Source organism: Anopheles marshallii, chromosome 3 (assembly GCF_943734725.1).
Source record: "Anopheles marshallii chromosome 3, idAnoMarsDA_429_01, whole genome shotgun sequence".
Classification (NCBI taxonomy): domain Eukaryota; kingdom Metazoa; phylum Arthropoda; class Insecta; order Diptera; family Culicidae; genus Anopheles; species Anopheles marshallii.
This window is the reverse complement of record NC_071327.1, coordinates 81,948,921-81,964,798: the sequence shown is the minus strand read 5'-3', so window position 1 is coordinate 81,964,798 and position 15,878 is coordinate 81,948,921. Positions and strand designations below refer to the sequence as shown.

At 48.5% G+C, this 15,878-nt stretch overlaps 2 protein-coding genes and 3 non-coding genes across 5 annotated transcripts; 2 read left to right on the top strand and 3 right to left on the bottom strand.

Annotated features, from left to right (window-relative positions):
- The first annotated feature begins 1,759 nt into the window (after positions 1 to 1,759).
- LOC128714587 (hairy/enhancer-of-split related with YRPW motif protein) lies at positions 1,760 to 5,723 on the top strand. Its single transcript, XM_053809460.1, has 3 exons — positions 1,760 to 1,971; positions 2,495 to 2,709; positions 4,915 to 5,723. Exons 1-3 carry the CDS (start codon positions 1,760 to 1,762, stop codon positions 5,721 to 5,723), a joined length of 1,236 nt encoding a protein of 411 aa, XP_053665435.1.
- Positions 5,724 to 5,818: 95 nt separating this feature from the next.
- Positions 5,819 to 5,890, bottom strand: Trnae-uuc (transfer RNA glutamic acid (anticodon UUC)). Its single transcript has one exon. It is a non-coding gene; the product is annotated as a tRNA-Glu (tRNA).
- A 1,767-nt stretch (positions 5,891 to 7,657) lies between these two features.
- Positions 7,658 to 10,666, top strand: LOC128713237 (protein PAT1 homolog 1-like). Its single transcript, XM_053808097.1, has 2 exons — positions 7,658 to 8,138; positions 8,205 to 10,666. Exons 1-2 carry the CDS (start codon positions 7,658 to 7,660, stop codon positions 10,664 to 10,666), a joined length of 2,943 nt encoding a protein of 980 aa, XP_053664072.1.
- A 1,189-nt stretch (positions 10,667 to 11,855) lies between these two features.
- Trnay-gua (transfer RNA tyrosine (anticodon GUA)) lies at positions 11,856 to 11,960 on the bottom strand. The gene is made up of 2 exons: positions 11,924 to 11,960; positions 11,856 to 11,891 (listed from the first exon to the last, which is right to left on the bottom strand). It is a non-coding gene; the product is annotated as a tRNA-Tyr (tRNA).
- Positions 11,961 to 12,298: 338 nt separating this feature from the next.
- Positions 12,299 to 12,401, bottom strand: Trnay-gua (transfer RNA tyrosine (anticodon GUA)). The gene is made up of 2 exons: positions 12,365 to 12,401; positions 12,299 to 12,334 (listed from the first exon to the last, which is right to left on the bottom strand). It is a non-coding gene; the product is annotated as a tRNA-Tyr (tRNA).
- Between the last annotated feature and the right edge of the window lie 3,477 nt (positions 12,402 to 15,878).

Genomic DNA, 15,878 nt, shown 5'->3' with positions numbered 1-15,878 from the left:
CGGTTCGGCAGTGCGTTCCCACGATTCTTTGGTCCTCGATTTTTATCGCACCTGCAGCTCACGTCCGAAGGACAACACGCAAAGCATGCTGCGGAGGAGATTGCACTGTGAAAAGGACGACCTAAAGAAGAACATTAGGGAATTGGGTATTGTTCTTTGCTGGGGGCTACCAAGCACAAAGAATGGGAACCGAATGGGAATGCTAATCGGGGACTTTGAGCAAATCAAAACCGAACGAATCATTTCACTGTGGCAAATGAGGTTATTTTGACCTGTATGAATACGATTAAACCCTGTTATAGTACTATATTCATGTAAAAATGTTTATGAATATTTCACATTATAATTAAATAGTTTGGTGGAAATGAGAGAACCACGATCCATGGCTGTATCATTTTTTCATTACAAAGTTGATGCAGTAACTTCAATGCAAGCATATCATCCATTCTGTGCGACTATAAGCGGTACGGCCAGGCCGTTCTTCTTCTTGAGCTGTAAAAGAAAACCATGACCATCATCAATCAGCTGGATTATTTTGGGTTGAGAGTTGCGAAACCACCCTTACCCACCCCCCCCCCCCCCCCCCAAAATACACTCATTTAAGACGCCAAGGTCAAGTGTCTACGGCACCGGCACCACTGTCAGGCAACAAGTGACCATGCTCCGAAACTGGAACATTGGCCCGGGACAAAAAAAAACCGGGAGCCAATAGTATGGTCCTGGAGCGGAAACGCGTGGCACACAACCGTTTGGGGCCACACGCCGGTCCACGTGGCCAGCCTCATCGCCTGGCCCATCGCCCATCCTCCGTGTCGCACACGTTTCACTCGCGTGTCATCTTTACCGTACAACGCTTCAAATGTCCCACTGTCCCTCTCCCACGGCACGATGGGCGTTTCACTCTCTCCCATGGATTTATGCTGCATAGAAACATAAATAGACGAACGTGTTCATCCACACACCCGGGTGTGGTGGGAGAACCCGGAATGAACCTTGCTCTATACCACCGGATACCCCCACCCATCAACATGGGAATGAACGCCGGCAGAAGATCGGATTCTCCGCTTCGTTAGCCACTTCCGAGCGCAACATAAATGCAACATAAACTCCCTCTCTCTTTCTCTCTACTCCCTGCTCGGTCTTTGCCCGCAGCCCATCAGCTTTCCATCGGGAAATAGAAACGGAGGGTCGCGTGGCGTTCGTGCGCGTACGTCGTTCGTCCCGGTCGGCGCTCTACACGTTACAGCAAGGGACGGGAGTGCCAGGGGACGGAAGGTAGGGAACGAGAGCAGGGACACGAGAACGGGATCTGGTGCGGCATCATGCATTGCATGCGCTCGGCGTACGCTCATTAAATCAGTCGGACGCCGCTTACGCACATGACAAGTCACGTGTAAGTCGTCGTTGCCCCGGAAGAGACAGTGCCGCGCGCGACTGGGCCTCGAACACCGGACACCCACGAACAGAGCGCGCCGTGCCAAGTGTTTTTGCGCACTGTACGGCTATTGTTAAAAAAAATTCGGCAAGTGCCGCCCACCACTTTACTTGACCAACTTCGTCCTAATTTCGGCAACAAGTGAAGGTGTAAAAGAGTTACGCACAAGTGTTTCAATATTCTCGAAAAAAGAAAACATAATAAGAATTACTCAGCTATCTACAATCGTAAACCAAGCCAAAGGAAACAAAAGTGTCCCCAAGTGTATGTGACAAAAAGAGTTTGAATAAAGCGCGAGAAAGGAAGAATAAACAAAGGTGCAAAATGGATCATCATCTTCCACATCATCATCCACACCATCATCACAGTACTCCCCTGCACTGGGGCTACTCCACTGCGACGACGCCAAGTGCGACATCGACGCCGACGCACACCGGTCACAACACGTGGACACCGCCATCTTCCAAAGGCCACAAACGTACGCTCTCCGAGAGCGACTGTGAAGATCTGTACTCGGAAGAATCTTCCAAGGAGCAGTGAGTATTAGTTACGGATGTTTAAGGATATCGTGGGTCGGGTGTGTCTTTGCGTGTGCGTGTACTTCATGAGTGAAGTTGTAAGTTGTGCTATGCAGTGAGACAAGCTAAATGTGGTGCTACTCTTTACAACAATCTTATTGAAGTTCTGAGCAGTAAACTTCGCAAAAGTTCGTTCCATAATAAGAATATTTGGTATTTCTCGCCAGCTGCTCTGATGCTTTACTCTCACTTGTAAAGTCACCAACACGCTTCTTAAACTCCCGGGCAACGGGTAACGTGCAACGTGCCAACCGTGAGAACAACTTTCCGCGACAGATCGTTCCCACACGGCGGCAAGGACACGTACGCCCCTTCGTTTCGAAACGCAATACACCGGAGCCCGGTTCACTGTACACCCTGAAACGAGTAAAATATTGAAAGTGTAAAGTTACTCATTATGTTATGTTTTTTGTTTTGCTTTTTCCCATCTACTTTCACTTTCCCACACAAATCGACTGACTGCGTGACTGCGACATTACAGTACATCACCAGGAGAATCCGATAGCTGTCAACTGTTGAGCCGCAAACGGAGGCGCGGAGTGATTGAGAAGAAGCGCCGGGACCGGATCAACTCGTCGCTGACCGAGCTGAAACGTCTCGTACCGAGCGCCTACGAAAAGCAAGGATCGGCAAAGCTGGAAAAGGCCGAAATTCTGCAACTAACCGTGGACCACCTGAAAGCACTGCATGCGCGAGGTAAGCTCCGAACTGTTTCCACTCTGTTTCGTTGACTTTTGCCATTTTCCTGTACGACCGATCACGGCGAACGTGACACAAACTGCAGATCTTCCACTCATGCGATAGTGTTAGAGATGACTTCCTGTCGCAAGAAGAGAGCAACAACAGTATCAACTATCGTTTCGACATCTTTCGCTGTTCCGTGTTCGTGTTCTCATCTGGTGCGAGAAGATTTTCCATGTTGTGGGAACTGGTGTCCCGTGCTGCCAACGGTACGGTTTAGAGTGGAAGGAAGAACCCGTATGTGCACAACGTGGAAGGGACGTGCCTATTTGGGTTTCTAATTAACCGTAGTCACTTGGGTTCCCGGTCCCCGACCCACCGGGGAAGGATCTTTGGGTGCGTTCCCATTCCTTCCTTCCGACATCGACATCCGGTTGTCTTCATCGTCGGTGGCGGTGTCCTGTTCCGTGTACCGTGTGTACCTTTTTTTTCCTCGGGCGCTATCTTCTTGCTTTTCGCCCCTGTTTCTTGCATTCCCTTTTTCTGTCGCCGAGGTCCTTAGAACGAAGATCCGTACTACCCGGCTTTTCCCACGGTTTCACAATGATCGGTGCATGTGTACGTGTGCGTGCGAGTGAAGCGTACGACCCTTGTGCGCTGAAGTGGAAAATGATCAGGAAAACAACGTGGCTGGACGTTGGAACTCACCGGTGTGTGATGCTCACGGTGCAGCGAACTGTGAAGTCAAGTTGTTCGCAGCAGTTGAGCAATTTTTGCAAGAGCTGAAGAAAAACCTGATAAGTTCCATGTGTTTCTTTGAGCAGTGTTAATCTAGGGTGCTTTGAGCTATCTGTCTTTTGGTACTTTGACCTACAACCAGGTCGAGACAACCGCATCCAATTCTCGAACATCACATGTGCACTTTCGTCTCACTCTCTCTCTCTCTCTGCCTTTCTATTCACTAAACTCCATTTTAGCATTTCCCGTTTCGTTCCGTGTATCACTTGACGCAATGTTCAGTAGAAACAAAACGAAAATGCTCCACGCCCGAAAAAGGGGACCTCCTGTTAACAGGTTTCAATCACGCGATAAATATCAATTTATCGGTCAACACCACATCTAGTGAGAGAGAGAGAGAGAGAGAGACTGGATCCACTTCTCATATGATTGCATGAGCCTATGTGCATTAGGAAAAAAGTAACTAGATTAGTGCATCTCCATAGCGACCGAGCCGCTGTGGTAGCGGAGACAGTGCAGACTTCACATCCCTAGCACATTCAAATACAAACACACACACGCACACAGCGTTTGCCACCGAAAACACACCCGACCAGAACTTTCCCACGCCATTACCAGGCGCATTAAAAAAACCATACCCCTTCGCATGGAAAGTTCTGCATCGAGGGTATATCGCGGGGAACTCTCACGCAATTCACCCATACAACAACAAAAACCCTCCTTTTAAGCGTGTGCGTGTGTGTGTGTGTGTGTGGGGAAGAAGAAGGCGGCAGCACCGTTGTTTTGGTTTTGTTTTTTAGCTCTTGTTGTGCGCGCTCAGCTCTTAAATATGATCCGGACGGAATGAAAACGAAAGGGTTCTGTAGCAAAATACGCAGAGCGAGGGTCTAAGCGCTGGTGCTATTACGGTCGCGCGGAGATGATTTAATCCCCCTCGCTTTGTAGTACCCACCCGAAAGAGGAAGTCAACCAGGAGCCGGTGGAAGGGGACCGAAAGAGGAAGGGAATAAGTTGAGTGTTAAGTGCCGCAGGATGATTACGTCCGATGATGATGATGATGACTGCATATGTAAGGGGGGCCACGGGCGAGGGTGAAACGCAAAAGATCGCGTTCCCACACACATCAGCGCCGCGCGTACAAGCGCATCGGTCCGGAACACCGTGGTCGTGGTTGTGTTGTTTCCCTTTCGTGTGTGTCGGAAAGGATCCTTAGCGCGAGCCTTTTTTAATCGCACCAGGGGTATACAGGGAATTGAGCGTGAGAGCGTACCTCGCCGTGAGTTTACACGCCGGTCTATGGCAGTCATTGGAGGCACAATTAATGATATTGACTTTTTAATGCGTTGCCCATTAGAGGGACGAACAGGACACTCTACCCTGCGAGGGGTGAATTGTACGAATATGTGCAACCAACTACATATTTGCGGACAAAAATGGTCAAATACTAATTAACTTTTTATCACTTCATTCCCTTCTTGACAGGACTTGACGATGCCAGTTATGATCCGCAGCGCTTCGCCATGGACTACCATATCATTGGCTTCCGGGAATGTGTGGCGGAAGTAGCCCGGTACCTCGTGACGATCGAAGGCATGGATGTGCAGGACCCGCTTCGGTTACGTCTAATGTCTCATCTGCAGTGCTTCGCCACACAGCGGGAACTCTCGTCGAAAGCTAACGCCGCTGCAGCTACCAGTCCGGGTTGGTCCCATGGAAGTGGCACTGCCTACCCCGTAGCGGCCGCAGCCGCTGCAGCAGCCGTCGCTTACCCGAGCACTCACCACGGCACCGGTGGCTATTATCCTCACCCGCATCAAAACTACGGCCCACCTCAGAGTGCAACCGCACCGTACATTCCACAGGTGGCCACTATTCCTCCTCCACACGAACATCTGCAACAGCAGCAGCAGCAGCAACAGCAGCACCATCACCAACAGCAACAGTTGACCGGCCATTCCTCTGGTGCCTCTTCGGCGGCTACTGCTGCCATCTATGCCACGAGTGCGCCATTGCATGAGCTGTACAGCAGCCAACACGATTCGGCAACGGCCGGTCAACAGCAGCAACAATCGGACCAGCAACAACCACAGCAGTCCGGTGCCAGCTCCTCGAACGGAGCGCCAACCTACACGGATCTCTCGAACCACAATCCGAACCGTGGTTTGTCCGCGTACGGTAATCCCCAGTACCCGGTGAGCACCTCAACGCACGGATACAGTGCGTCCGCGAGCTCGTCGTACAACACGGCAGCAAAGCCGTACCGTCCATGGGGTGCAGAAATGGCCTGCTGAACGGGAAACGGTAGATGCAAAAGGTGATAAAAGCACACACATCCTTAACACATTGTGAAAAAGGAGGTGCGGAGAAAACGCCGAAAAAAAAGATTTTCCCATACCGGGAATCGAACCCGGGCCTTCTGGGTGAAAGCCAGATATCCTAGCCACTAGACCATATGGGAGGCTTGCGAGAGAGCTACTCCTATACGTACTGATTCAACGCTCACCGTTGCTTTTGCGATGCAGTGAGAACATCACTTTGCCAAAGATAACTGCCATTTTCGACGCGACTCGAGATTTCATGCGAACAGATCTCTTTTTACAAAGCAGGCAAATACCACCAACTTACATTCTCAGGAGTAGGTATACAAACAGATATTTCATATCGAACAGAAGTAGTGTCCACACTGGAAGGATTCCGAGGGAAAAAGCATATTTTTCTAAGCTTTAACGACACAAAGGAGCATAAAAAGGTGTCCTTAAGAACCGTTCTTTTTGTACATAGACACAAGTGTGATGAGTGAGTGAGAACTTTACTGTTAAGAAAAGCGAGCGTATGAGAGAGGAAGATATATAGTAGCAAGCAAACATGCATAGTAAAACATATTTATGAACTAGCGGGAAACGGGAACCGGTTAAAAGTTCGTTAGGCCACAGCATCCCAAAGGGTTGGAGCGGTGTAGACGTTTGTTCAACAACTCTCAACACGCGTTACGGATACGTTTGTTTAGCTTCGTAAGTGAAACCAAATCGAGTCAATTAGATTATAAGCTACCTTTTCAATTAGCCTTAGGATAGATCGTTCAAATACCAATGCAACACGTATATATCAACACCAAAAGAATTGTGAAGATGTGATTTTTGCACACTACCATACATCTCAAAACGAAAAAAGGACCAAAACGATGCAAAAACCCACAGGAAAATGCGGAAAACATTTTCCATATTTTTATATGCGTATTTTAAAGCGGAAAAATTTACACCCGAGCCAAAAAAAGATTATTAAACAACCGTTTGAAAGCTAGTTTGAAATGCAAGCTGTTATTGTTTCTGCATGATGACACGTTCACGTTCAAAATTATTCAAATTGGTAGAAAGTTCACATATGTAAAGAAAGGATTTCTTTGTGATAGAATTATTGAAATTGGTCCAGCTCGTTTTTATAGACTTATATTCTAAAACATGACCTAGAATATTTCTTTTCAATGCAATGTGTTTTTTTTTTTTTGCTTCGTACGATCGCCGTGTTTCCGGTACGAAATCCAGGTTGATTTTTTCCATCACCGCGCGGCTAGCCGTTCCGCGTGTTTCGAGTATTCAAGCGCAGGTTATAATCAGTGCACACCGTTTGACAAAACGTCAAAGCCCGCCCGAAAGAAATGCGTGTGCTGAAGTGTGTACGTATGTGTGTGTTCGTGTGTACGTCGGATTGGTTGCTGTCGTGTGATTTGGTACATTTTTTCGGTGCTCTTTTTATCGTATTTAGCAATTTCACCATCCGTTCGAAGAGTTCCAGCACCAGGGCAAATCAACAGATTTCCGACAATCGAGGCAAGATTCCGTGACGCAAGCTGTAGTACGTCCTTCCTGGTGCCACCACCAATACCACCACCACGAGCAAAAAGGCTCGAGTGTTGAAGAGAGCTTTTCTTTTGTCCACCGCGCTGTTTATCGCCGTCGTCATCCAGTGTACCTGAGAGTCAAAGTGGATCAATCCGTCGGTGTGTCGGTCGCTGAAGTGCCCCCGGGTGGACACGGTGTTAACACTGCCGGCCGTCTTCGGCGTCGAACCGTACGCGCGGTTCCGTATCCGCAGGAAGTGGTGCTCAGGTCAGCTGCAGGTCGCAACCGTCGACCGCTTGGGGGCGACAGGTGACAGCTGAAGGTTGTGCGAATCTTTAGCCAGGGCAGACAGGACCGGCCGGCAAGTTGGATAGAAGGGTGCGACGATGTCTGATTCGTTCTTTGGGTTTGATGCAGCACTGCCCGGTGAGGACGACGATGGAGGCGGTGGCGGTGGCGGCGGCGGTGGTAGAAGAACAGGCGGTGGACGTGTGCTTGGTGGAGGAGGAAGCGGTGGTCGTGGATCGGATTCGGAGGAGGAGTACGATGCGCTCAACGACGAAACATTTGGGCAGGCCCGGGAAGACGATTGGGAAGATTTGCACGAGAATCTTGTGCGAATGGACCAGCGAGAAGGTGGAGACGGAGATTCCGGTGCCGACTCTGATCTGGACATCAACTTCTCCTCGGTCGGGATCGATAACTTCGAGCTGGATAACGACACGGAACCGGAAGCTCGGTTGCAGCTGGACCCGAGCGTGTGGACGATGCCAAGCAAACCGGAAACTCCGAGACACACCGTGCCCCCGGTTTCGACGCAGATGCCACCAGCGATCGTTAGTGCAGCGAACTCGATGCCCGCACCAGGTTAGCTGTAGCAATACATCCGCAAAAGAATAGCATCCTAACTCCATCCTAATCTTCTTTTCACAGATCGCTTCAGTGCAGCAATAGGAAGGTTTCCGACTTTGCCCAATCCAAGCATGCGCATCTGCTCGTTGGAGGAAATCGAGCAGAACATGATCAAGCAGCAACAGGAACAGATGCGCCGTGGTATGACTCCACTGCCCCGTCCCCCTCCAGGCTTTCCACCACCTTCCAATCCGGCACAAGCGATGCAGCAACCTCCGCCGGGATCATCAATGCCACCCACGCCAATGATCCATCGTCCACTACCGATCCCTATCGGGTTTCCTGCGCCTGCTGTTATGGGTGGAACACCGGGCGGACAATCGTCCGCACCCGGTGGTCCGATTGGTCCACTTTTTCCGCCAACCAATATGCCACCTCCTAATGGTGGTCAACCCGGTATCGGAGCTCCTCCATTTTCGTTTCCTATGAACTTCCAAGGTCCGCCTGGGTCGGGGGCAGGTCCGGGTGCAATGATGCCTCCCAACAACATCAACAACAACAACATGAATGGTGGAATCAACAACAATAATGCAAGCTTCAGTCAGCGGCTGGTGGAAGAGATCCAGCAAAACCATCCAATGCTACCCCACTACCGGCAACAGCCACCACCCGGCACGATAACTCAACCTCCGCTACCGATGGGTGTCCCGCCGCCCGGTCCTGGGCCGATGCCACCAATGCCCCCGCACGGTCCTAACTTTAAACACCCGTTCATGGCCCATCACCTTCCAGGGTTTCCACCGAACTGGAATGGACCACCGCCACATCCTCATGGGAATCCGCACCATCACGGTGGACATCACCATCCGGGATTTCCGGGCGGACATCATCACTTTGCTCAGCAGCAACATCAACAGCAGGGTCAAGGGCAAGGACATCATCATCATCATCAGCAACAGCACCATCATCAGCAGCAGCAGCATCAAGGCGGCGGAGGTGGTGGCCATCGATTGCACAATGGAAAGCAGAATCGCAATTTCGAATACGATGAGTACGCAAACATGATGACCGAACGGGCGAAACACTGGTTGCTCGGCATTCAACTGTCCCAGCTGAATAAGGACACGGCCTACTACAATGACTATTACTTCTGCGTTATCCGTGACCGCAAGGAGCGTGAGCGTGGTGCAGAGCGGGAAAGCAAAGCACACAAGGACAACACGTTCTATCATCCATTCAGCCAGCAGCAGCAGAACCAGCAGCACTGGAACGGGTACGGTCGAGAGCGTCGCAATTCGGAGAATTCCACGTCGACAAAGGATGGCATTAAGGAGATACAGCCGCGCCGCTACAAGCTGGTTCAGTTCGAGAACTCACTCGGTAAGCTGCAATGTGGTAGCGTAATTGCACCGCGCAAGATCATCGATCAGGATGTGGTGGTAGACCGTTCCGTCGCAGAAGGTGGTGGTCCCGGTGGCTCGGGCAATGCTGGAAATGGAGCAAACACTGCTCCCGGTAGCTCCGATTCGGTTCATAATCAGCGCCGTTCAAGACAGATACTGTTGCATGTGGAGAACCTTTATCGGCTGGTTCTACGCCTCGAGGACATGTCTAACCAGTTGGCGATTGAGGCCAAGCAGCAGATGAAGGAAAAACGCACCAAGGAGCGTCTGCTGGCCCAGGAAAAGCTAACAAGCGGCACCGATGAGCAGAACAATGTAAACAGCGGTGCACCGATGGCAACCGTACAGGCAACTCCCGTGTCCGAGGTAGAGCAAGATACGGTGGAAAATCTTCTCGAGCGCATACTTCCAGCCGTTAATGCCGAGGGTGTTTTGCGGCTGCTGTCCGTGCGCAAAGGCAAACTGCTGTTGACACGCATCCAGAAAGCTTTCGGTGAGCATTCGGCCCGGTGGACTATTTGGTGTACGGTGCTGGCAACATTGGTCACCCTGCCGAAGCGCGATCGTGAAGATGCAGAGGATCAGCTTAGTCCGCTGTTTGCGGAGTTCGAACTGCACGTCAAGTATGCACAGCCAGGTGAGCTGATTCCACTGTTTGAGACACTGCTCAACACGGATCAACTGCTCCCGCTGGTGCCACGGTGTAAGTTCCTGCTGTTAACCATGCTCACACTTATCGCCCAGATGGAACAGTTGTCCACCAGCGATGGCTCCCTAGAACAGGCCGCTGCTCTCAACGGTGAGGCAGACGATGGCACCAGTGGTGATGGTGTCGAAAATGGTTCCCCACGGCTTGTCTGGACACGCTGGATGAGTTTGCTGCGGGAGCTCGCACGTGTGTTGGAGGCGGCCGCAGCAGGAGCCGTCGGTAATAAACCACAGAAAGTTCTGCTCAAGCTGGATTCGTCGTGCGGCAAAGTGAAACAACTGCGCGCACACTTGCAGCGACATCCGGAGCTGGAATTGGAGCACAAGCTCCGAGCTATCGTATCGATCATCGATATCGGTACCGGTGGTCCATCGTCATTGACCTCAACAGCGGAAGGGTCTACATCGTCGGCGGATGCAAGCAAAAAGTAAGCATTCGTTTCTAGGTTGTTGGCGCGAACAAAAATGCTAATATGGTGGCGGGAAAAGACCTTTTTAAACACAGTGAAAAGGGATGAAAGTGTGTGTATAGGATATTTACTCTTTTCGCGTCTTTTTCCTCACTATTCTATGACGATTGCGTTACTGTCTGTGACGCACGAAAAGGGAAAATCGCAGTTAGGGTTTATTTTTTCTTTTAATATTTTACTTAACGTCTATGTTCGGTTTATGTTATTTTTCCTCTTCTCATTTCCCCCAACCATTTCTCAGTGTAAACCGACAAAAATCTTTTATCTGTGCTGTTTGTTTATCTGTACACTGTAAAGCGATTTGTGTAGAAAGCTCTAATGTAAAATGTATCCAAGATTAATCAGTGTAACAACCTCATATTAATACTTTCTCGTGCGTGTGAGACAGACAGTTGTATAATGCAGTAACATAAAAGAAATAATAGGAGCAAACAAATTGTTAATAGTGCGGCAAATAATGCTACTCGTCACGTCGTCGTGTCGTACACATTGTGAACAGTTGCGTAAAAGTAAGGCAAAAACACTCAACGGCAAGTGTTTAACGTTTAAGATTATAAGGCAAATAATGTTTTGGAATCGCCTCTTTGTTTGCTGAAATTTGCTTTATATAATTTCGTGTAGGCTTAAAAAGGTTTTTTATGACTCTTAATTTTAACTTAATTCGATCGGTAGTTGTCCCACATGTCGACGGTTTTTTCGTTTGGAAAGATGATGCAAAAACTGAGGGTACACGTGCGTGTTGCACCCTTTATATTTTACACACAGCTACACACACACATTCTAGCAAGTGCGCGCAACAGAGATCCATATAAGTGGTTTTAGTGAAGTTGTAATCGATTGAAAATAATAAAGTAATATTAATTTAGCGATTGTTAAATCATACGCGAATGTGCATGCGTGTTAACGACGAAAGAAGCCAATCCCCGGCGTGTGTGAGTCGTGTGTTTGTTGCTAGGGCTACACTTCGAAGTGAATATAATGTTGGCCTCTCCACAGAATTAATTCGAATTTGCCAGTAATAATCAATAATGTGCTGAGGCAGCGTATTTGAAGCGAGAAAGTAGAGTAGAATAGAATAGTGAAATCGTACGGAAAGGAATAGAGCAAAACGTTGGTTTTACTCGGTGGGAACAAAAAAGTTTTTCTCGGAATCCTTCGAACCGGATTTGAACCAGTGACCTATGGATTACTATGGGGCGTTAGTGAAACGCGCTCACCGCTACAGTCCACCGCTCTACCAACTGAGCTATCGAAGGTGATGAGAAGAGGCGCGCTTAAACACATATTAAAATCTCGCGCGCTCACTCATTCCGGTTACGTTTCGTCTTTTTGATGCATGTTGATAATCAATGCTAAAACATCTGCCACAACTTACATGCTTGCAACTGCTGACACATAAAATAAGCATGATAAGAAAATGATTAAACCCAACATAACACGTAAAAATCGTGTGCTTTAATCATTGCAAATCTTTAATAATTTGGTTCTTTTTTCTCTATTTATAAAATAATGCAAACAAGGACGTGTGACGAATGAATAAAAGTGAACAGTGTGTGAATCAAAAAAAGCGGTTTCACGAAAAAAACTTCCTCTCTCCTTCGAACCGGATTTGAACCAGTGACCTATGGATAACTATGTGCGTGCACGAGCGCGCTCACCGCTACAGTCCACCGCTCTACCAACTGAGCTATCGAAGGTTGCGTAGACGAGGGCGCTACACACCAAACATAAACATCAACCCGCAGGTAGGTGCACACGCATACATTCGGTGATGGGGAACTTATCCTATTCGTCCTTCGTACTTTACGCGTAGGACGGATTTTAGTCTTTAGATCCCATTCTAGAAGAGTTCCAACCACGCAATAACGCAAATTATTCCGTCGATTCACAGAAACCACACAATTTAATATTAGTCCTTCACCCTGACCAAGGTGGCATATTGCCGCACAGTGGTGACATTTATTTCCTGCGACACGTTCCACCTGTACGCACCCTGAGTAGCCTAATTTTAGCACAAATCGCTACACGTCGAAACGCCAACGATTGGTGCCACCTGTTGGTGCGACCGTTGGTAGTTTGTTGCTCTTATCAGGCACTTTCCATTGCGCGATACCGAATCTAGGAAAGCGTAGCGAAACAACGATACGCTTCACTCCGCTCACAGCATCCAGTTATAAGTTAAGCCCTATTCTGGAAGGTTTGCTGGGGGAACCCACACATTCCAACGGGAAAAGTTCAGAGTCGCCCGGACGACAATAAAGAACGGGTGGTGGGGTTAAATCCACTTGACAATTTTTCAAAGACTTCCAACAGACCACTTGATCCTTGAACAGCAGGGAGCAGAGCTTTTGCGAGCATTGGAGCGTCTTATTGTTGTGTGCGAAATGGAGCAAAAGAAAAGCCTCCTTATCGTCATCGATTAGACCGCAAACCGTTTGCCAGCCCAAAACACGATTCAAACGCCACATCTTCGCCTTCAAGTTCGTGGGACTTTTGCGGGGTTGGTATGGAAGGGAAAATGGCAGCTTGAGGTTTAAGCTCTCTTCTTCTCCATGCGCTCGAAAGGAACGGTGACCGAGTTAAGTCGTGGAAAGCACAACCATTTCACAGAAGTCAAGTATCTGGTTGCGAGTTCCTCTCAAGCTCTTATTTATTTTGCAATGTCTCGGAAACGCAGACATTGCCAGTGTGTCGCCGATATCCTTTTGTTGCCGGGCGCAGCTCGAAGTTCATTATGCATCCCACGGAGTACTTGTGGCATATGCACCTATCCTTCCTGTCCATACGCACTCGAACGGTGCGCTGTGTCTGTCGGTGACCCTTGTACAAATATATGCAGCGGTTTGTCCTTGAGCGTCACACCCAAGCAAACGGGTCAGCTGGCGGGTTTGCTGGACGACAACCAAATGATGGTGTAAACGACATTTGAATCCGGAATTCAGTGCAGGCTTTTCCACCCCCAAAACAGCGGCCCACGATGGGTTTGCTGCGGGCAAATAGTATGCGCTCGAATGCAAATAATCATCCCATCTCCTACGCGTATCCTTCGCGTATATTCTTGCGGTGTGGCGTCAACTAATCTTTTTGTTTCTTTACTTGTGTCCTTGTACTGCTATACGATCGTTGGTATGGTGGGTTTTGCGGACCTGGTTTTTTCTTTTCTTTTACCCCGTACCACAGGGTCTTTTGCCTCCGCTGTGATACAAACTGTTCCTCAGCACCATTTTGGCTTTGGAATTTCGAAAAAAGGGGGACAATTTATTGGTAAATCGTTGCAATTTGCTGAAAACAAACATAAACCGTGTGCGAAGCAGAATGGCGTCACGTGGTGGTTTCGGTAGCGTTGAAGCTGATTACAATTAACCACGTGCTGGTTATGAACGGATGGTAGTCATGAGAGTTTAACCGTCGATGTTTTCTTCGCTTCTAACCTAGTGTTAGTCGAGCAACGTTGTTGACGTGCACAGATTGTCAAGCGTAGTTTTATTACTCTTACCCGTGATCATTGTTTTGAATGCGTGTTCTCGAAAGGTTAATTGAACGACCGAACTTGTCATCATTTTCCCATTGTCAAGCAACAGCTTCACTTAATGACCGAAGAGGGGAATACCAGAGCATGTAAATAAGTCACCGAATCTGTTCGGCAAAAAAAAAAAAAGACAACCAAGGAAAAACAACAAATGGGCCCACGTGGCTTGTAACCGTTTTGCAGAAGCAACGAGGGTAAATCCTTATGCGAATCGATACATAAATTATCCTTCCAAGCACACATGCACAAATGGTTTCGAGCAACATCGTTCGATCGTTAATTTTCGATAACTTTCCAACCAACCAAAGAGAATCTTCATTTACCCCTTGAATAAATCGATAGCGCAATATTCATTTTCGGGTGCTTTTGTGTGTGAAATGTGTCGATTTTTGGATGCATTTTTTTTTTGTTTGCCACTATGATTGTTGTTTTGACGCATTTACAATGTATTGCTCCCTTGCCCGTTGCAGTGCAATGATCTGTTTTGCATTCTCCCCCTTTAGGCAAATGGCAATAGGGGCGAGAGATAGCACGGATTTTTCCATTTGTCACCTTTTTTTACCACCCGAGGTCACCGCACACAGGGACAGTTGGTGTGGTGTGGCGTGGTTCAGCCACTCTTCCGTATTTGCAAGTGGCCAATGATTGCCGTTTTATTGACTAGTACTGTTTGCAGACGGCCAGCGTTGCCGCGTATTGCGGTACGTGTATATTTATGTTGCCCTTAATCGACTTGGTCCGTTGGGTGACAAAATTTTGCGTCGTTGAATGACACTCCGAAAAAGGGCGAAGCACACGCTAAAATGTGCCCAAATAAAACCAAAAGCGGTGGCACTGCGTTGCTACTAGGCCGTTGCTACAACACCGTGCCTTAGTAATGAAATCCTTGTGCTTGTTTTTTCCGTGCCATGAACGTACGCCGCACAGCCAGCCAGGAGGGCGAAGGTAATAACGAACCATTACGCGAACAACGCGCTGTCCTTCGTCTTTTTGCCAAGGTAGAACCCGGCGTCCCAAAAGAACAATACGAAGGTCCTAAAACGGAAACGAATTACTGCTTGGGCAAGCTATGAGCTTGTTCCGCCGGGCAGGCATTCGGGTGTAACCCGTAATCATCGATCAAACAAGGCTGTCGCTACGATTCTTCTTTCACCCGATATATTGCAAGCCCCCCCCGGCCGGGTCGTTGGTGGTAGTAATGGTTGTCGTGTGTAGTAGCAGGGCGCCACCTAGGAACAGAACTTTGGGCAACTTTGACACAAAACTGGAATGAATAAGCTGATTGTAGGGCATTTAAAATCTAACCAGTGACCTTTTGTACTGGGAACTCCAAAGGTTTGGGGACTTCATTCCGATGGCCTTCCTTGGGGGACTGATGAAGGGTATTTATTGCCGCATTTGTCGGAAAGACATTACCGGAGTCGCTAGAGTTGTTTGAGTTGTACAAAATTAGCTCACTGTTAGGCAGAGCATTAAACTCGTTAGATCTGAATGGGTTGCTCATGTTATGGTAATGGCCCCCTGGCGGCAAACTCGGTGAGGTTGAAAAAAAAGGTTGGGTTGGTTATCCTGCCGAAGAAACCCTTCGATTATGCATCAATTTATTATTTATTATATTTTCGATTCAATCCGCTAAAGACGGGGA